Below are 21,626 nucleotides of genomic sequence, written 5' to 3'. Positions count from 1 at the left end.
ATCTACGTTCTATTACGTGCATGTTTCATATTTTTGTAGGGTAATGCATATGAAAGCGTATCAATAAATAAAGTAACACAACTGCCATGAAAAGAAATGCATATTTCCTGAAATAAAGGTAAATGAAATACATTTATTATAAACATTTGCTCGCATAGTTGATAAACTTTTTTTCAGAGTTAATCTCACCATAGTACTAGTTTATTGATCTTTTGGGTCAAAAAATCCCACAGAAAACTGAAAGTCATGAAGCAGCATCTCACTTTCGCAATCATTTTCAAATGATTTACATTGAGTTATTTGTTCATTCGATCGAAGATATAAAAATCAGTTAGTGCTAGGTCAGGCTTTGATGGGAAGTACTTCGGATTTTTTTGATTTCCGGCTAATCTATCAATTCGTTAGTGCACTTGTAGCTTTTTTGTGGCCTTGCGCTGTCTTGAAACTGATTCCACCTTAGCTTAATAATGTTTAGCGTGTGTGCATGGGGTTAGACAAAGGGGCTGGTGGAGTATGCAAAAATAATGTTCCTAATTTTTGGTCTCGTCTCAATCCAGAAAATATGGGCTATCCGTGAATTGTCTCTCAAAAAATTGTTATGATGGTTTTTTTTCAAATAGTATCCTCATTGTTGAATATTTAATACTAAGAGAGAGAGAGAGAGAGAGACAGACCTTATTTTAAGTTAAGAGCGAACGCAGCCCTTAATTCTTTACCTTGTTTCGTTTCAGTGAATTTACCTAAATTGTCATATCAACGTGTATATCAATAAAATATTTCTTGTGTATTGTTGTGCTTTGGTATCATCAGCTAGGCCTGCTTAGCTGCGGTACAATCATTAGTATTACCATTAGTATAGGCATACGATGCAAGAAAGCAAGCTTATGCAGCATCAGCCAAAAAAAAAAAAAAAAAACCCTTCTATTTCACCCCTCCATTCGTTCCAAATGCCTGTCCACCTCAGGCTTAAATTTATTTAGGATATCAACTTCCACAACAAAAGATGGATGTCTGTTCCACCAATCAACTACCCGCTGGCTAAAGGCAAATTTCCACACATCTATTCAACAACTGTCTTTCCTCAATTCGAATCTGTGCTCCCTCAGGTTCTTAATCTGAGCAAGAGGAAGAATCCCATCAGCATTCAGCTTGCTCAACCCATCCAAGGCCTTATACACCTCAATTAGATCACCTCGCAGGTGCTCCAGGCGCTGCAATTTGCGGAACTTAAGCCTTTCTTGGTAAGAGCACCCTTTTGTTCCCCTCACCAATCTTGTTGCCCTTCTTTGTACTCGTTCTAGCAACTCTACATCCTTCTTGAAATAAGGCCTCCAGACCTGTACACAGTACTCTAGGTGTGGCCTGCTATTGCCTTGTATAACAGGATAATCACCTCCCTGTCCCTGCTAGCAAAATTCCTATATATCAGACACCTCCGTAGCCAGGTGGGAAGAAGCAGCAGTGCGTAGCACACGCTTCTTGATTAGACCGGGGTTCGAGCCCGTCACCACCAAATACGGAGGATGCGGAAAGGTCAGAGAATGGCTACCGCATATTCCCGGAGCAATATGGCCTTAGTTGCTAATGCTCCTAAAAACCAAAACACACTCCTATATATCACTGAAAAGACACCATGACCTGCCCTGGCAGCCCGTCTGCACTGTTCAGCGAACTTCATATTTGACTGCACAATTACCCCTAGATCATTTTCACTTTCCACTTCCCTGTGTGTAGTACCATACAGTTAGTACGCTTCTCTTCGGTTATTGCTACCCATATGCAGTACTTTACATTTGTCAATGTTAAACTTCAGTTTCCACTTCTCAGCCCATTTGCCCAACTTATCTAGATCCAGTTGGAGTAGCATACTGTCTTTACTGTCGTTAACAACCCTGCCAACCTTTGTATCATCTGAAAACTTGGACATTAATCCTGATATACCTTCATCAATATCATTGATAAATATACAAAACAACAATGGGCCCAACACCGAACCCTGGGGAACTCCACTAATAACATTTGTCCACGAAGAGCAGTGTCCATTGATTACCACTCTCTGTCGTCTCCCGCGCGGTCATCATTTTATCCATGTTAGCAACTTACCCTTAATGCCATATCTCTCCAATTTGTACAGCAGTCTTCCATTTGCAACAGTATCACAAGCGTTCCTGAAATCAAAGTATATGATATCAAAATTATTTTTGGCATTCAGTTCCTTTGTGACCACATCATAGTATCCAATCAAATTGGTCAGACAAGACCTCCCTTAACAAACCCAATTACTGCAGTCTTATCTAGATGATCCTGCAATGCTTCTTTAACCAGTGATAACATTATTTTCCCCGGAACACAAGTTAAACTAATGGGTCTGTAGTTACTTGAAATATATTTATTTCAAGTAACTTTCGAACCCCCTCTGTGAATTGGTGATACATTTGCACACCTCCCCTGAGTCCAAGGAAGCTCTCATAATTATGGCTAAGGGTTTGCTTACTTCCTTTGCTGCCTCTTTTAATATAACTGTATAGATCCCATCCACCCCAGGTGCCTTCCTTATGTTTATCTTCAACAATTTCTCCTCCACTTTGCTCTAAGTTATTACAAGATCACTTAGCTCCCTGTTAGAGTTTGATAAACTTCTGCCACTCCCCTCATTGAATAACTCCTCATGTGTGAATGTAGATACAAAATACTCCAGTTTATCAGCTACCTGAGCACGATCATCAATAGCCAACCCATCTATGTTAAGTGAACCAATCTGATTCATCCCTTTCCTTCTAGAGTTTACATAATTAAAGAACTCTGCTGTTTTTCTTTGCATCCTTTGCCAACGATTTCTCGTAATCTGCCTTCGCCTGCCTAACCTCCTTTGTGACTTGATTACAGACTATTTTATATCTGCCATAGGCTTCTGAGTCACCTGATACTTTACATACATCCAAAAAAATTTTTCTTCTCTGCCACGAGCCTCATTAGTTCATCCGACATCCATTTAGGCCTGAACCTTGAACAGTATTTCTTAGTTGGAATGAAAAGCCTAGTAACCTACAAGATTAAGTCCCTGAAGGCTTCCCATTTATAATTCAACGTTGGTAACATCATCAGTTGATCCCACTGTACAGAATTTAAAAGCTGTTCGAGCCCCCTGCAGTCACCTTTACGAAAGCAATAGCCCTTCCCTTTGGGTTTGATTGTACTGTAGTTACCTCTTTAAGTAATTCCCACATCAGTACATTGTGATCATTGTCACCCAGTGGTTCTTTTATCTGCAAATTCTTAATGCATAAATATATTGCTGTCATGAATATATTTTCCCCTGTCTGTGATCGTTCCTAAGATATTCATATTTAAGAATGCAAACATTTAATTCAAAAGTGAATTACAAAAATCTGGAATTTGTTAATACTGTATGTTCTGTGAATCTTATAGAGGGAACCGTCAAGATACCTCAATTATCAAGCGTCATAAGTATCAGATAAATCTATTGGTATAAGAAAAATTTCCAGTTTACTTCCTATCTAATTTATTAATGACAAAGGTGGGATCACCTCTATGGTAAGTATCATTACTGACAGCTTAATTTGATTTCCTTAATGAAGAATGATGCAATCTTACATTAGAATAATTTCTCGAGGTGTTTAATTTTAATTGATAATTTTTATTTTATTTTTAAGACTTCAGTTTCTGAGTATTGCACTTATAATCATTACGTAAAGGTTTCGTTATTTATGTTTACGATGTATTTTGATAGCGAAGGTGTGGTAGTGTTCTCGTATGAGAAAATGAGCCTTATAAGAGGCTTCGTCTTTGTACTGTACTTTGATCTTCTCAAATAAAGAGAGGAGATTATAATTCCAAGGTGAGCTCATAGACAGCTGCTAGTCAACTGAACTTCTTTTTATGAATATTTGAGGTTTATTTTCTTCATTTGCAATTTGCATATATTTCGTATAAAGAGGTGTTCTTGTTTTTGTTTTGTGGTTCAAGAATGTCCTCCAGTTTTCTTCCTATCTAATTTATTAATGACAAAGATGGGATCACCTCTGTCCACTCGTTTTGTTTAATTAGATTAATCCAATAATTCAATTTTAGTTATGAGTAGTTTCGATTTGGGAGTTAGCAGTTTTTCAGGTTTCTAATTATTATTTATGTTGTTATTAGTTTTATTTAATTATTAGTTTTACACTTCACTACTTTCAAATAAAAAGAATGTTTGGGAATGCAATTCATGTTCCGCAAATGCTTGCTAAAAATTTCTCGTTTTCTCTAACTTTGCTTTTCTCACTCTTTCGAAAAGTGCGAATTTTGTAAAATAAAATCAGATAAAGTAGGATGGAAATTAACATAGAGATTATATAAAGAAGAGATTTGTGTTTTGGGCTTCTCATCTCAACTTGAAAGGAGCACTTCATCTCACCTGTAGAGGAGCCACAAGGCCTTGGCCAATTAAAAACCCAAAATTTATAGCATCTCAGTTAACCCCTGAACCTCATCTTGGGCTGGGATGAGCGCTGTAATCACGTGATAAAGAACTATAATCACGAAGTGTTTACCAAGGCAAAAACTGAAAAAAGTAAAGGGAAGTAAAGGTTTTAAGGAAAGGGAAGTAAAGGTTTTAAACAAAGGCTTAAATTCCGTACCCCTCTTCGATAACACCTATTAAAGGAAACAACCGTTTTATGGTTGAACAAAAACAGCACACTTTTCCTTTTCATTCCTGAAGTTTTCTAGTTTCTGACGAAATAGGACGCGCCTGACTAATCCTTTACGTAAAATCCCCCCCCCACCTCGATATAGTTTTCCAGCCTTTCTTATAGCTTTATAGCTTTATAGCTTTCTCCGTGTATGGAGAATGATTATAATATTCTAGGTGTTAATACAATAAGATAATAGAACTTCATATACACTAAGCGGTTACTTTATATTAAGTATACCTACCTAATAGCAAATAGATTCTCTCTTTAGCCATCAAAACAGCCTGGATTCACAGATTCAACGAGATGTCGAAAGTATGCCACAGAAATGCTGGTCCACGTTGATTCAATTGCTTTCCGGAGCTGTTGCAAAACGTGTGGTTGCGGATCTCAACTCTAAAGAGCTCGTTCCCTTCCACCTCATCCCACAGGTGCGCAACTGAATTGAGATTTGGTGACTGGGGGGAGAACCGCAGTAGGCTGAATTCATTCTCATGTTCCTTAAACCAGTTCTATTCAATTACGGCGTTGTGACATGGCGTATTATCCTGTTGGAAGAACCTATTCGCAGATGGATACACTTCAGCCATGACAGGATGCCCCTAGCAGAAAACAATTTCTGGCATTCAAATGTTACTCCACTGGTATCACGGGGTACAAAATGCACCACAAAAAGACTTCCACACCATCACGGGGTACAAAATGCACCACAAAAAGACTTCCACACCATCGCAGGGCTACTACCTACCTGCATTGTTAACACCCTGAAAGTGTGGGGCATGGACTTACACTGTTTTCGTCCTGTTCTGGTCCTCCCATCAGAAGGAACCGAGATTCGTCAGATGATTTTTCCATACAGCCTCTGTTTAGTTTTTTTTCAGTGGAATCGGAGCCATATACCCTCATCTTTTTTCGAGCAAATAGCGTGTACCTTTATATTTTGTGTAATCACCATTGGCGTGGCTGTTTTACTTTTCCGTACCGCATACCATCCATCGATTCTGTTTTTTTTTTTTTTTTTTTTTTTAATGTCCCCACTTTTTTAGGACTATATCACTGGTTCAGATAAATGCAAAACTGGCTTAATTTGTTGAAGAATATCTTGTCGTATGAAAAGGCAGTTTTGTAAGGTGGCAAAATTCCCATGGCAGAGACAGTCCAACATATAATGCGTAGTGAGTCCTCCCAGTCATCGTATTATAGGTTCTTTTTCATTTCATTTTATTATGTTTTTTAATATATTTATTTTAGTTATTATAGCGGTCCTTGAGGTTGTCACACACATTCTCTCAGATATGCCAGACAAGCTGTACTTGCTACCTGGAGGTCTAAAACGCTGATGGAACTGATATTCGGGTGACACTCAAGTCAAATGGACCCAATTTCGGCAAAGTCTGGACGGTCTGTGACAGCCAAATCCTCTGCTTGCACACTCACTATGGTGGGACTGTTAGTAATCCTGGGTATAACCCCCATGCACAAGCACACTCTGGGTGACCACCCAGGTGTGAACCAACATAAGCAAGGGTCGAGGTGTGGCGCCCACACCACATGGAGGAATGACGCCCCTCTGTGTTGCCAGGCAATACTAAGTGGTAGATGACGCTCATCAACCGATGCAATAACACCACTTTGTTTATTGGAGACTCGAAGTGGTGGAACCTATGTTTAGTCTCCAGACCTAAGTTCCGGTCAACCTTTCCCCATCTCTTCCATCATGTAGTATGACTGATGACTTTTGAGTTTATGATGGACGTCATGGCAAGATCCAATCTTCCTTACATTTCGAGGGTACAGCTTTAAAACGGTGTTCGCAGGCCGGCCGCTAGTTAGTACACCGGACCGAACCTATTGGTAACTCTTTAGGAGGCTTGGATATTGTCCCCAAAACCTCTCTCAGGCTTCTAGATTCCATTCAGAAGAGGGCAGTTAGGTTAATTAATGACTCATCTCTAACAGAGTCTCTCCACTCTCTGTCGCATAAACGTACTGTTTCTGCTGCATGCCTTTTCTACAGATACTTCCATGGGCACTGTTCTTCCTAATTGCCTTCTATAATTCCCACTCTCTCTCTCTTTCAAAACAATCCGAACACGTGCCGCCACCAGCCAACGTCCATTTACTGTCCAACTTCAAACTAACAGAACCAACTTTTCCTCGTTAACAGAACCATCTTCCTCGTTTATTTCTTCAGCTGCCGTTTTCTGGAACAATCTTCCTTCGTACGTATTTCCTGAAAATTATAGTCTACAGAAGTTCAAGACCAATGTCAACAAATATCTTTTCTCGTCTTCTCACCCTCCAACCCAAGCACGGTACTAAGTAATATAGGTTCTAATACCTCTCGTGTTTGGGGTTTTCATAAAAAAAAAAAGAGAAAATAGAAAGGAAATCACAAAATATCTTAATGCGAAGAATTAATGCCTCTTAAGATCATTTTTCAGCAGGATGAAGCATCTCAATTGGAGTGGTATGACTACATCTGAAGCAATTTCTATTTGTATCATTGCCCTCGTGGGTAGCATACCGGGTGGAAAAGCCTAAAATCCAAGAACAGCAGCAACAACTTGTATTATTCTCCCTTGTGCTCCCTTGTTTATTGTGATCAGTCTCCCTGACCTCGCTAAAAAAAAAAAAAAGAACAAACTTGATGGATTACACTGACAAGAACAATCTGCCGTAATTACTTTTTAAATTCCTCTTGCTGATGTGTTGTTTTGAAGTGTGCCTAACGTCAGTCATAAATAAATATTTTCTTACAGAAATGTTACTGTTATCACATGGGAATGAGTTACCAGTAACTCATGTTACTGTAATAAGCAGACTGCCAGCATATATCAGTGGACGGGTAACACGCATTTTACCTAAGCCAGATAGCTCTTACGTCATCAGAGTCAAGGGCAGAGAAACTCGGATGTCACAATAGGAAGATGTCAGAAAAGATAAGCCATAGAGCGTGTATTTTTTTAATAAATTTTGATATTTCCATTACAGTTATTCATTAAAATAAGTAAATAAACATTTCAGGAGCTTTGATAAATAGTAATATCACTTAGAGGTCGAACTTTTTAAGATCTTCTATTTTCAGGTTTTATTTATTATTTTTTTCTGATGACCTCAAACAAGAGGTATTGAAACGTACAGTATGTTCCTTGAGAAGCCAGAAGGGAAGGTACTTGTTAATATTGGACTTGAATTTCTGTAGCTTTGTAAATTCGTAAATGAAGAAAAGGAAAAGTTGGCTCTGTGAGTTTGGAACTGAACGGTAACTTGACAATGACTTGTTTGGACTGGTTTGGGATAGAATGGTGAAATTGGAAGAGAGAAACGTAATTATAGATGCTAGAAGAACAATGCTCGTGGACATTGTAGAATAGGTATATTGCAGACTCTGAACGTCTGTATGAGATGGAGTTTAGTGAATTAAACTGACTTTACTACTTTGGACAGAGTAGAGGCTCTTAAGAGATCTTTTGGGGCAGCCGTTCCAGATAGGGAAACAGTATTCCATAATAGAAATTCGGGTTTGCAAACAATCGATAGCTGTTTAGAAATTAATATAAAGCTTAGTTTTTTTTTTTTTTTTTCTAGGCACAGAATACAGTATATTCTCTATACCTTTCTTGTGTTCGTGTAATCATTGTAGTTATTGGTTTTACATTACATTAATATCTTAGTGCATTACTATCATATTACACCAGTGTATTCTATCTATAAAATGTGTTTGTTCACCGGTCGACTTGTAGGGCAACGGTTAGTAATCGTCATGTGGCAACAGTTTACAAAATGATAAAAAATTTGAAACTGGTGTTACACAATGATTACTAATCGAATGATATTTTCTTCAGTTTTGAATAATATTTGCGTAATTGTGAAATTAACATAGCGTCACCGTCTGTCCTTGTGGGTAGTACAGTTGGCAAGATCGCCGCCCTCCTACACTGCCCTCCTTGATAGCACAGTTGATGGAATGGCCGTTCTCCCCACACCCGGTGAAAAAGACCTGGATTCGAGTCCCGTGGATGACGAGAGGAATATTTTTGGGCCTTTTTTTCAGAGTTAGTCTGTCTCTTTTTTTTTTTGGTAGTTGTTGGCGCATCGGCTTCTGTGGCCATAGTGCACCTCCCAAGGTTTTTGCAGTACTTTGATCCAAGCCCGAGGCGGGATTCGAACCCGCGACCTTTGGGTTGCCAGGCAGGCACTTTACCCACCTGGCTAGCCCGGTCGGCTAGTCTGTCTCAGGGAAGGGTAGCATGTTTTTTTTTTCTCCCGGTAACTCGGGTTTTTCATCCAGCAAACAGAAAAAAATAACAGAAGTGAAAAGTAAATATAGTTATCTCTTACTAAGATAATTTATAGAACACTTAATAAAACTATGAGTTTACGTAAATTTTGCCATATAATTTAATTGCGACTATAATATTTATTACTCTTCTCCAATATAATTTTTAAGTCTCTTTTCTCTTTCTGTACCCGTATATGCATCCCTTCACAAGCGACACCACGAGTCTTATATAAAAATGTGCATGCTAAGCGCTCACAGATTGTCTAACGCTAATGCTGCATTAAAACTACATTTAATCGATGGATTTCTTTTTTACATGTAAATTGTATAGAAAAATTAAATAATAATTGCCGGATTTCTATTTGTCCGGTTTATTGAAATTTGAAATCGCTCGACAAATTTTTTTAAAAGACCGAAATATAAATTTCCTGAAAATCCATGCACTGAGAGTCGATTTATTACATGCAGACGGACGGACATAGTGAAAACAATAGATATAGCTTAGTATAGTATATTATACAGGGTGATTCACTACCAGTGCGACAAACTTGCAGGAGGTGTAGGGGGCACAAAGACGAATCGGAATCACATAGCATTGCAGGGTCCGAAATGCCTTCGTCATGCGGTAGAGAATGTTGAACGGAAGGTCGCGTGAACAGCGATCCCGCTGGAAGTCAGCATTTGCGAACCGTTTCTGTTGAAGAAACCAAGTAGCAAAAGTCCTCCGGAGTGGATAATCCGCAGGCTCCAATGATTGGACGCGTTGCAGATGGTATGACTCATTTGGTTTGTTGACAGTATCCTCCATACAGTGGATTGGGAAATACCCAATCTTTGGCCTATCGCTCGAGTACTCGTACTCGGATTGCCTTTTGCAAGACGTAGGACGTTCTCCTCATTGTCTGGCGTCCTCGTCGTTCGCTCTCGATTCATGGTACCTCTCGTGAAACAACCAGTTTCACGTAACCTTCTGTGCACACGTGCGAAAATCGTATGATGAGGAGCACGCCTGTGCGGGAAACGTTCCTAGTACAAGCGCAGAGTGGCGCGCCCGTTACAGTCCGCAGCTCCATACGCGAGGTGCATGTCGGCCAGTTCAACGTTTGAATACTCGTCCATCCTACTGCCTCGGGAACCGGTTCCATCACCGTTTTAGACTCCCAGGTGGCAAGTACAGCTTGTCTGGCATATCTGAGAGAATGTCTGTGACAACCTCAAGGACAGTAATTAGTGGCAAACATTTATTTGACATAATATTAACAATGGAGTACGAGATGGATGCATTTCATGATGTTCCAACAGATGCTCGAAGGTTCCACCATGACACGCGATGCATACGTGACACCGACGCAACATTGATTGGCGGACACGGTCGAACACACCTGGAGTTTCTTTGACAATAGCAGCACCGCAGACGAGTCTCGCCACGAGCTCCATTTCCGTCTCCACAGGCGATTCATACACGATGGATTTGAGAGCTCCCCACAGAAAGAAATCAAGGCTCGATAAATCAGGTGAGCGTGGGGGCCAGGCAACGGGTCCACCACGGCCAATCCATCGACGTCCAAAACGCCTGTTCAAATGGTCACGAACACACCTTCCATAATGGGCAGGCGCCCCGTCATGTTGAAACCAAATGTTGCGTCTCACATTTACTGGAACATCGTCAAGTAACCCTGGTAGAACTTGTTCAAGAAAGATCCGATATTTAGCGGAGTTCCTGCGGGATGGTAACAGGTATGGGCCGACTAAGCAGTCACCGACCATATTGCGAAGCGATGTTGTGCCCCATGGGGGCGCACACCGTGTGGGTTGTCGTGAGCCCACACATGAGCATTGTGCTGATTGAATAAGCCTTCCCGAGTGAAATAAGCCTCATCCGTGAACAAAACATAGGCTGGAAAATTCAAGTCTTGTTGAAAACTTTCTTGGAGAAACCACTGCGCAAAAGCCACACGTGCAGGATGATTTTGGGGGAGCAGTAACTGAACCCTTTGGAGATGAAAGAGGTGTAAGGAATCGTCGTGCCAGACACGCTGTACACTGCAACGAGACACTCCTAAGGCAGAGGCAACGGCACGTGTGCTGGTAGTAGGATTATTCTGGACGGCATTCAAAACAGTTTCTTCCATGGCGGGAGTTCGCGTCAAACGTGCTCTGCCCGCACTACTCCTGTTACCTCTAATTGACCCATAATCGCACAAATTTTGATGCACACGCGCAAACAAACGGTGGTCCGGTACATGTCTGTCTGGGAAGCGTTCCCCATAAATTCGTTGAGCGGCTCGTCCATTGCCCTCTGCTAATACATACACTAGGTGCATATCTGCCAGCTCACAGTTCGTATATCGATGCATGCTCTTCGTGCGGCGACTACTGCTTGAATGAGTAAACCAGAAATTTTCCCTCTCGCGAACTGATGAACAGCGCCGTGTACCGACTTACGGTGACGTTTCCGGTTATGGGTTCCTATGCGATTCACATTCCTTTAGATGTTACCTACCTCCCCTAAACGTTTGTACCAATATTTTTGAGACACCTTATATATATATGCGAACGTGCCTAAAAATGGTACGTTAGGGAACGAAAGAAAAACAGGATAATTGCAATATTCAGCATAAAACAAACTAAACAAGATACATATACAGTATATGTAATACTAACAAGCAGTTTCAAGAAAGTTTACAAAAAAGCCTGGTATATTAGTTTCTTTTCTTTTAAATATGTGTTTCTTGCTTAAGAAGCAGGAAAACGCCTTCTTTGCCTATTTTTCCTTCTTCAAATACATATTACAATTTTACTGAATCCCTAAAATGTCTGAATTTTATTTACAGTCAAGCGAGCGGAATAAATAATCATGGATTTCAAACACATAGTTCTATTTTTTTTTTTTTTTTAGTCACGTTCGCCTATATGTATAATGTGCCTATTGTCTTTACCATATCCGTCCGTCCTCATGTAATAACTTAACTCCCAGTGGACGAATTTTCATGAAATTTAATATATCAAGCCATTCCAAATTGTATTAACATCAAACTAATAGAAATACAATAACAAGAAAAACAATAAGAGGTCAATAACGTAATAGCAATGGAAAAATCATTCTTCATCTTTAATGTTTTCAATAAAAACGACTGGATATAAAACAGTACAGTGTATGTGCCCCCAGCCATTTCTCTAACTTCTCTGATCAGATGGCACAACAGTCAAATATTGTGTCATTTTTCCAATAAAATAAATCGATATTATTTATTAGTGTGTACACAGGAATACCACGACTAATAATCCAAAGAAGTTATTTAAATTATTAAAATTTCCTTTTGCATTATTCTCTCGGAGCGTTTTTTCAGTGTTATTATTCTGTCACACCATAAAATAAGCTTAACTGCGCAAAGGTTCTCCTACGTAGGTCTACTGCACATATAGCCATAAGAAGTCTGCTGGTCATCCGATGAAATCATGCCACACCACGCATCATTTCAACAATCACGTCCGATTAAGATGGTTATCCACCATTGGTGGCACAATGTCCGATAAGTTGGACTCCGAGCACGTGAAAGAAGATGGAACTTCGAGGGACATCGATGATCCCGTCGATCCTACACTTTGTCCTCGATGATGAAAACGATTTTGATTGTCTGGATCGCCCCACGGTTGTAGTTCAGCAGATCCAAATGTTAAAAATACGACGGCATTCAAAATGTACATTCCGGAAGTGATGTAGAAGATATAATCCCATTGGTGTTCTCCTTCCTATAAATAATGTTAAAGTTTAAAGTGAACATTAATTAAAATATATTTCATTATAATTCCTTACCATTTATAAATTTTACACAATATAAGTTAAAATGCTTTATCCTTACGTTATGTAATGATCCAGCAGTTTTGTGATTAAGTTTACATCGAAAATGCACTACTTTATCAAAAAGTATTCTGGTACCATAACATTTGGGAAAAACAGGATATTTAATGAACAGATTAATAAGCTGTAGGACTACCTTCGGCTTTAGTAATAACATCTATCCATCGCGGAACACACGCCCTCGTGGGTAGCATAGTTGATATAATAATCGCCCTCACCACACCTAGTGGTAAAGACCTGAGTTCGAATCCCATCGTTGACGCGCGAAATTTTTATGGGTCTTTTTCATAATGTGGCTGTGCTAGTCGGTCTCAGCGAGGATAGCATGGTTTTCAATCCCAGAAACTCGGGTTTCTCGTCCATAAAAAGTAAACTGACCACAGACTACAACCCTACAACGCAACACCTACTAAATCCAACCAACGCAGAACACTTTAGACCAGTTCCTTGTGGCAGGCGGAGGAATTTATGTCTATTCTTCTTCAGTGCAGTCGCTAGTTTATCTGTAAAAGAGGCACTACTGATTTTACTGTGTGCTGATCGCATGTTCGGTCGGATTCAGGCCTGGATTTTGTACTGGCCAGACCGGGCTGGACTTCGTTTTCTGCAAACCATCTTTTTACACCGCTTGCTGTCTGAGGTGGGGCATTATCGTGTTTGAAGGTGATTTTCATGGAACTGAACAGGATATCTGTATGATTCGGCATTGACAGTTTTTGGCCCTACAAGTAACGGTTCGAGTCCGAACAACGAGAAACAACCCCCACCATAACCCTTCTCCTCCGAATTTCAGTGTGGACACAATGTACTAATGCAGATGACGTTCACCAGACTATATTCAACCGTCTGATCTGAACATTGTGCTCCATAGGACATTATAGCCTTAGTTGCTAATGCGCCAATAAAATCCAAACCAAACCATAGGACATAACTCTTAACACATATCATTCTCCCATCTTTTTACAACATAAGCTACGATTAACTTTGTGAAGTTCAAACGGTGAGAATGTCATTATGTAGCTGTCTACGCAATTACATACTGCTGATATGGATCCAACGATTAAGTTCGAACCCACTGTTTTGTAAGTCTTTGATGTGATTCTTTCCGATTTTTTTTTTTTTTTTTTTTTTGTGACGTCTTGCTATTGCCTGCACATTTCTAAACCTATTCCTGCTTTTACATCTCGTTCACACAGTTAACGCCGCTGGGAGGGTGTCCGAATATTTTTGGTAAGGTATTCTGTGTTACAAAAATGATAAATTTTATTTATCATTTTTTTTTTACCTAAAAACATAAAAATCAATTAGTCATTGCAAATAATCAGGACGATTTACAAAGTAGTATACCTCTGAGCATGTCGAGCATTAGAGAAGAAAATTGCTATTGTGCTACACAACGCTACTGTGTTCTGAGGTCGATTTTCTGTTTTTCTGATGAAAAACCGGAGTTTTCGGGATAAAAACCGCGCTACCTTCGCCTGAGACCGACTAACTCAGTCACGTTGTGAAAACGGCCCGTAAAAATTCTTCACAACCCTGGAACTCCACTAATAACATTAATCGACAAAGAGCAGTGCCCATTAATAACTACTCTATCTCCTTCCACTTAACTATCCCTTTATCCATAGCAGTAACTTACTCATGCCACTTTACTCCAGTTTTTCATTCAGTTCCTTGGTCACTGCATCATAGTAAGCTATCAGATTTTTTAGACAAGAACGCCCCTTGACAAATCCATGCTGTGATTACAGTGTAACTGCATACCTATCCAAATGGGCCTGCATTACTTCTTTAACCAGTTATTCCATTATTTTCCCTGGAAAGACGTTAAGCTGACAGTTCTGTAATTACTCATTCGCCTTTTGATCCCCTTTATGAATTAGGGATATACTCGTATTTTCACTTCTCCAGTCGCTAGGGACATCACCTGATTCCAAGGATGCTCTCATACTTATGGCTACGGGTTTGCTTACCTCCTTTGTTGCCTCCCTTAATATAATTGGATAGATTCCATCTACCCCAGGTGCCTTTTTTTATGTCCACCCTCAACAATTTCTCCTCCGCTTTCCTTTAAATTATCACAGTCATTTACCTCCTCATTAGAGTTTGAGAAACTTCTGACATCCCCTTCCCTAAAGAATTCCCTATGTGTGAATGTTGATGAAAAATGCCTATTCAATTTGTCTGCAACCCGAGGTCATCAACAATTAACCCATGGACATCAAGTGGCCCAATGTGATTCAACTTTTTCCTTCTAATGTTAATTGTAGACGCTACAATTCAGAAAACAAAGGTAATCACTGGTGAGTCCAAAGAACTCATCTGAAAAGTATACTGTGAGTGTAAGCCAAAATGTTCTTCATAAATATTTTATTGTGAACAATATCGCCGAAAGCAAATATTTGATATAATAGGCATCCTGGCACGAAAAGTTTGAGTATCCAATAGAAATCGATCTACCACCTTACGGAGCCGCACGTTATGCAAATTATTCATGCCCGTAAAACCACGGGATTGCAATCACATCACTCCCATTTTTTGGCTTGCCCAGTGGGATAGCCACATCTCCAATACTCAGGATGGCAAGTCATCATCGTTTAGTTGATTCTTTGAGATGGCGGGCAGTTGGACAACTTGAAGTCAGGCAGTCGCAGGCGGAGGTGGCATGATTGCAGTGTCAGGCAATGTCGTCTCGGCACTACGAAAGCAGTTTCAGGAAACAGGAACCATTACAAGAAGAGCTAGCTAAGGTCGTCTGAGGGCTACGTAAACCAGAACAGACCGCTATCTGGCCGTAACAGCAAGACGGTACTCTACCATATCATGTCGTCAGCTGTCTCTTCAGGTTGTTGCGGCCACATGTGAAAACATTTCCAAACGGACTGTGTTAAGATGGCTCAATTCAAGTGGACTCTACGGAAGGAAGCCAGTGGTTTGTATTCCATTAACCCTTGGATTCTATTAATACTGACTTTAATTCAGTGGATGGTAGACATATGAATAGCCTGAATTCAGAAAAATATAATTTTTACATCCAAAATGTTTTGTACAAAGCTCTTTTTTACTCTGCTAGAAAAGAAGGAAGTTATCAAAAATAGTACCATGGTGGAATATGGAATTGGCCATTTTGAGAAGGGATGTTTTTAATGCTAGGAAACAATATCAGAGACACAGAACTTGGGGAACGAATGAATCGACATTAGTGTTCAAAGAAAGTGCATCACTCCTTAGAATTGTAACTGTCGTCCTAATAACGTAAGTATATGGCAATATTTCTTAAGGATTGCATCAGATAAGATTGACACGCGTAGGTGATGACGTAATATTGCATTAGCTGTTACTTTCAGCTATATAAGCTCCGCAAATATTGCAGTCATTCCTTGCGTGTGTCAGGATGGCGAGTTACGTGCAGTTGACACCACGAAGAAAGAGTGCTATTTTGTTGCTTTACGTGAGGAAGGATGTTCTTCCCATCATATTGCTTATAGTGTCCAGCTCTCAGGTGTGGGCAGCCTGGGATCAGGATTGCTGGCACCCACCGGTATAGCACTACTTCCGGTGGGTGCGGGATTTTTGTGCATGAGGCACTGCTAAAATACTAGACCAGTCCCAGTACCAAGTGACTATGGGCGGCCATTAGGGAGCAGCTGTGCAGGTGCCAGCTGCTCCCTGGTGGTGAAGAGACCTGTTATACAGGTCTGTTTTGCAGAGGTTCTGCACAAATTCAGTTTATCAGGTGGAGATAGACGGAAGTCTAGGTGCCATCTTAGACATAATAATATAGTGTCCAGCTAGCACAGACAGATTAATTCGTGGCCCCGTGCCTGGGGTCGAGTAGTGGTTGCCAGAGTGTTGGCTGCTCTCTATCTATGTAGAAAGAAACAATAAAGAACAGTGACAACAGGTGGATTTGGACATATGTCTAGGGGCCACCGGCGACCATAAATACATACATATAGTGTCTTGTAATCAGTCGACAGTGAGCAGATTTCTTTCCAAACTCAAGAATATTGGTTCTGCTGATAGGAAAATAGGAACCGGACGCAAACGAGTCTGTACGCCAAAACAGGGTCGCGTTTTGAAGCGCTGATGCCTTAAAACCGTAAAGCTTCTTCGTCTGAGCTGAAAAGAACACGGGAAGAACATACAGGAGTGGTAGCAAGTGCAGTAACAGTCAGAAGACGCCTCTTCAAAAATGGACTTGTAGCCCGTCGTCCTAAGAAGAAGCCCCTCATTAAAAAAATGAAAAAGGCCCGATTAATTTAGTGTAAGGAGCATGTCAAATGGACCCCCCGAGCAGTGGAAGTCAGTTATTTTCTCGGATGAGAAGAAATTCACTGTATGGCGTCTACAGTGAAATTTCCTACCAGCCAAATGGTATGGGGGTACATTTCGTATCACCTGCAGTTTATAAAAGGTTCCGTAAATGCCAGTGGATACCTGCTATATTGGAAGGCAAATTGCTGCCAACCATTAGAGATCATTTCAACCTGCCAAGTAACTGCATCTTTCAGGACGACTCTGCTCCTTGTCATCGGGCGAAAAGTGTAAGTAGACACTTCTGTAATTACTTTAGCTTCATTTCTGCATTAGAGGTTCGACAGTAATGCGTTTACATTTGTTACAGGTGAAAAAACGGTTGGAAGAACAGTCCATTACAACTCTTAGCTGGCCAGGAAACAGCCCGGACCTCAATCCTATAGAGAAGCGGCTATCCTATAGAGTTGGCATTGTGTGGAATCTCCAGTTGCCAGAAAGAAACCAAAGACTCTTTGTGAACTTGAGGAAGCCATAATTTGTGTTTGGAACCACGAACTATCAGTTGATTATCTTCAGAAATTGATCTTGTGAATGCCTCGACGGTGTGCTGTTGTCATCAGGGCCAGAGGCGGTTCAACGAAATATTAGTTTGCACCTGGTGAACTTTTCATTTTGTTTTGCAGTGATAAACTGAAGCAAATGAGGGCTTCTGATAACATTTCAGCCATAATTGTCATGTTTATCAAAACTGTTGTATAAAGGTTGCAAATGCTCATTTTGGAATAGTTTGAGAGCACCTATCAAATATTACTTAGCTTTGCCTTAACTATTAATAAATACCTTTTGTTTATATTTCTATTTGTGTCATTAATGTAACATACTATCGCGAAAAAGGGTTAGAAATGTGAAATTCTTAGGTGATGCACTTTCTTTTGAACACCAGTGTATATATTACAGGGAAGTGTGTATAAAATTAAAAGGAATTTGTATAATAAAGCAATATTTTTAAGTAAATTAAATTCATGGAAATACTTAGTTCACTGGGTTGGGAATACTAACCGCCGGGGCCTAGTCTATAAATTGGTAACGAACAAATTGCAATTCAGTCCCTTGCTGCATACGATAAAGCAAGGGGGGGGATGAAACAAAAGACTGGTACTCAACTTTTGTTTCCAAACAGAGATGCAGAACAGAGAGAAATAAGGTACTTGAATAATACATATGAAGGTTTTCATGCTAAAGATTTATTTAATGAGCAGGAATTGAAACAAGTTTGCAAAAATATTAATATCAACAAAACTCCTGATTTAGACTTAATCTAAAATAACGTTGTTGTTGTTGTTGATGGGGTTTTAAGTGCAATGGCTACTTAGGCCATATTGCACTTAGAAAAGTGATTCATTCTGCCTGTGTTGTTTCATGTAGAGACAGTTAGAAATGGCTGTGCAGACCTATTTGTTTTAAGAAGGAAAAGAATTCTGTGAGATTTGATTTTTCGCCTATGATATGGCTAAGTGACAAAGGTTCCTTTAAGCTTGCCAGAGAAATGAATGATACTAATCGAGCATTATTATATAGAGTACATTCCAGAAGTATGTGTTTGACTGTGAGTGGTGTATGGCAATGGTTACACTGAGGAGGGGTATTCCCTGACAGGAGGAACAGATGAGTTAAATGAGTATGGCCTATTCTGGCTCTGGCCAGAATTACTTCTTCTTGTCTGTTTGCAATGGGGCTGGAAGCCCATAATTTTGGTACAGGTTTAATTTGGAAAAGTTTATTATGAATTTGCGCTTGCCATTGCAGAGTCCATCGACCATTACATATAGTTCGGATCTTAATTTTATAATCTATGAATGGTACTAATGAATTCGTTGGGGCTGCTCTCGATGGATGTTTGGCAGCATCATCCGCAATTTCATTTCCTGGTATTCCAGTATGGCCAGGTATCCAGCAGAAAATAATCTTTTGTTGATGCTCTCTCAGACGTATCAACTCTGTTCTAATGAGCTTTATTAGAGGGTGATTAGACGGAGAGTTGTTTTGCAAGGCTAATAAGGAACTCTGCGAGTCTGTGTATATTAAGTTCTTTTGAATTGACATATGGAAAATGTGTTCTATAGCAAGCTTTATGGCATATAATTCAGTAGTGTAACTACTACACTCTTTTGGGAGAGATAGAGAAATGATAGTATCGGGGAGTACTACTGCTGCGCCCGTTCCACTTTCAGACTTCGATCCATCCGTATAAATTTTAATGAAGTCGGGATAACATTGAGTATGAGCTATGTGTAGCTGTTTGATATTTATATCTGATAGGGAGTGTTTACCCCATTGTTGGAAATAATTGTCACAAGATGGCATGATAGCAGACCATGGAGGGTTGGGATCTAAAGGATCTTGTAAGATTTTATTAAAGTGAATATCCCAATCTTCTGCTAGTTGTTTTAGCCTAATACCAGCAGGCCGAACTGACTGTGGTTTGTTTCTATACAAGGTCGTAAAATGTGGATTATAAAGTATTGACCAATTAGGATGGGTCATTTGGCTTTGGATCTTGGTTGCATAGTTCAGCAGCAACATCTTTCTCCTGATATTTAGGGGAGGTTCATGAGCTTCAACATACAAACTTTGCACTGGAGATGTTCTGAATGCACCTAGTGCTGTTCTGAGAGCTGAATGTTGAATAGGGTTGAGGCGAGATAAAGCACTCTCCCTTGCAGAGTCGAAGACAGGTGCACCGTAGTCCAGTCGTGATCTGATTATGGTTCTATATAAATGAAGCAGGCTGTAACGATCTGCTCCCCATGTTGTGGCTGATAAGACTCTGAGTATGTTTAGTTTTTTTTGACAAGTAGTCCGGAGATGTTCAATGTGCTTTTGGAAATTTAACTTATTGTCAAAAAACAATCCTAGTAGACGAATACAATTAGTTATGGGAAGCGGATGGTTATTCAAATGCAGCTCGGGGTCCGGATGCATATTGCGTCTGGAGCAGAAGTGAATGGCAGTAGATTTCTGGCTGGACAGTCTATATCTAAAATAACGTTATTATTAAAATGTTGTTAGACGTCTTTCCACATTTATTGGTAAATGCTTTTAATAAATGTTACTTGGAAGTGCCTTTCCAGAATTCTGGAAAGTAGCATTGATTAAACTTTTGATTAAGCCAGGTAAAGATGTCACTAATCCTAGAGGATATAGGTCGATATAGGATATAGATCTCTCTGCTCCCTAACCTGGCTAAGTTATATGAGCGGTTGTTGCTGCTTAGGTTAACGTATTGGTTAAACACAAGGGGGTTTCGGCTCAAATGCCAATATGGGTTTGTGAACGAACACTCGGCTGAGGATGCTCTCAAAGATCTGGTTGACTATATTGCTCAGTCTGTTAGCAAGTATGTTCTCGTGTTATACGTTGATTTTGCTTTCGATAGCGTGTGGCAAGAGAGCATACTCTGCTTCCTTAGGCAGATCCAATGCCCAGATCGTTTGTTTAAGATCATAGCTTTTTTAGGTCATTTAAACGACAGAAAAATTATTGTCAGGTCACAGCATAAAGTTTTTTCTACGAATGTTACTCGTGGGTGCCCTCAGGGCTCCGTCTTGGGCCCCATGTTTTGGAATTTAACGTTAAATATGTGGTTACGGGTACCTAACAATATGTGCCATAGGATAGTGTATGCTGATGACCTGGTAATATGTGTACCGAGAAAGTCCTGTCAAGAGATACAAGAGATTTCTATCAGTGTGATGACTAGTTTATCTGAGTGGACAGTTCAACATAAATTAAAGATATCATACAAGAAAACGGTAATGATGCTGTTTAAAGGTAAATTAGACACTGGCAGGCCTCCTATTGTTTCAGTTGATGGGCACAGGATCCCCATGGTAGCCCAGACTAAACATCTGGGCTTAATTATTGATAACAGGCTTATCTTTATGCCCCATCTGGAGCGTATTAGTAACAAGATCAAAAAATTTTCCTCTGTCATTATTCGTATCACAAGGACTGACTGGGGGCTTAGGAAGAAGGCCTTAATTTTATATTATAAGGCGGTTCTCCTACCGATTATAGTATATAGTTCGAATGTTTGGGTTTTCAAGAATTGTTACAGTAAAATTTAAACAGAAACTCTTATCAATTCAGAGGCATATTATTTTAGCACTATTTAGAATCTGTAGGACAGTGTCTACATGCAATGCAAGGCTTGTCGGGGTTCTTGCCTCTAGATTTACATGTGGCTTACCGTGCTTCTTGTTACTTTTTGCTTAAGATCGGTAGTACAGTGGTATCCTTACCGTCCTCCCCACATCAGGGGGGAAAGGCCCGAGTTCGAATTCCGTCGATGACGCGAGGAACTTTAATGGGCTTTTTTCACTCCGTGGCTGAGTTCCAGGGAAGGAGACACGGTGGAGGCGAGGTTTTCGTGTGGGACGGAATAATGATCAACGGTCGCACCCCTCTTCATGTTTTTGATAGGGGTACTGTAACTGCGCAGAGGTACCGAGAACAGATCCTCGAA

At 40.1% G+C, this 21,626-nt stretch overlaps 1 protein-coding gene across 1 annotated transcript in view; it reads right to left on the bottom strand.

Moving 5' to 3' along the window:
- Nucleotides 1-12,465: 12,465 nt before the first annotated feature.
- LOC150077830 (sialin-like) overlaps nt 12,466-21,626 on the bottom strand; it is a 60,933-nt gene continuing 51,772 nt past the window's right edge. Inside the window, exon 10 of the mRNA XM_090384377.1 lies at nt 12,466-12,732. Coding sequence (XP_090240503.1) covers nt 12,466-12,732 — 267 coding nt within the window. The remainder of the gene's footprint in view (nt 12,733-21,626) is intronic.

Source organism: Mastigoproctus giganteus, chromosome 11 (genome assembly GCF_048544385.1).
Source record: "Mastigoproctus giganteus isolate SK-2022 chromosome 11, ASM4854438v1, whole genome shotgun sequence".
NCBI lineage: Eukaryota > Metazoa > Arthropoda > Arachnida > Uropygi > Thelyphonidae > Mastigoproctus > Mastigoproctus giganteus.
This window is presented reverse-complemented; position numbering and strand designations above follow the sequence as displayed.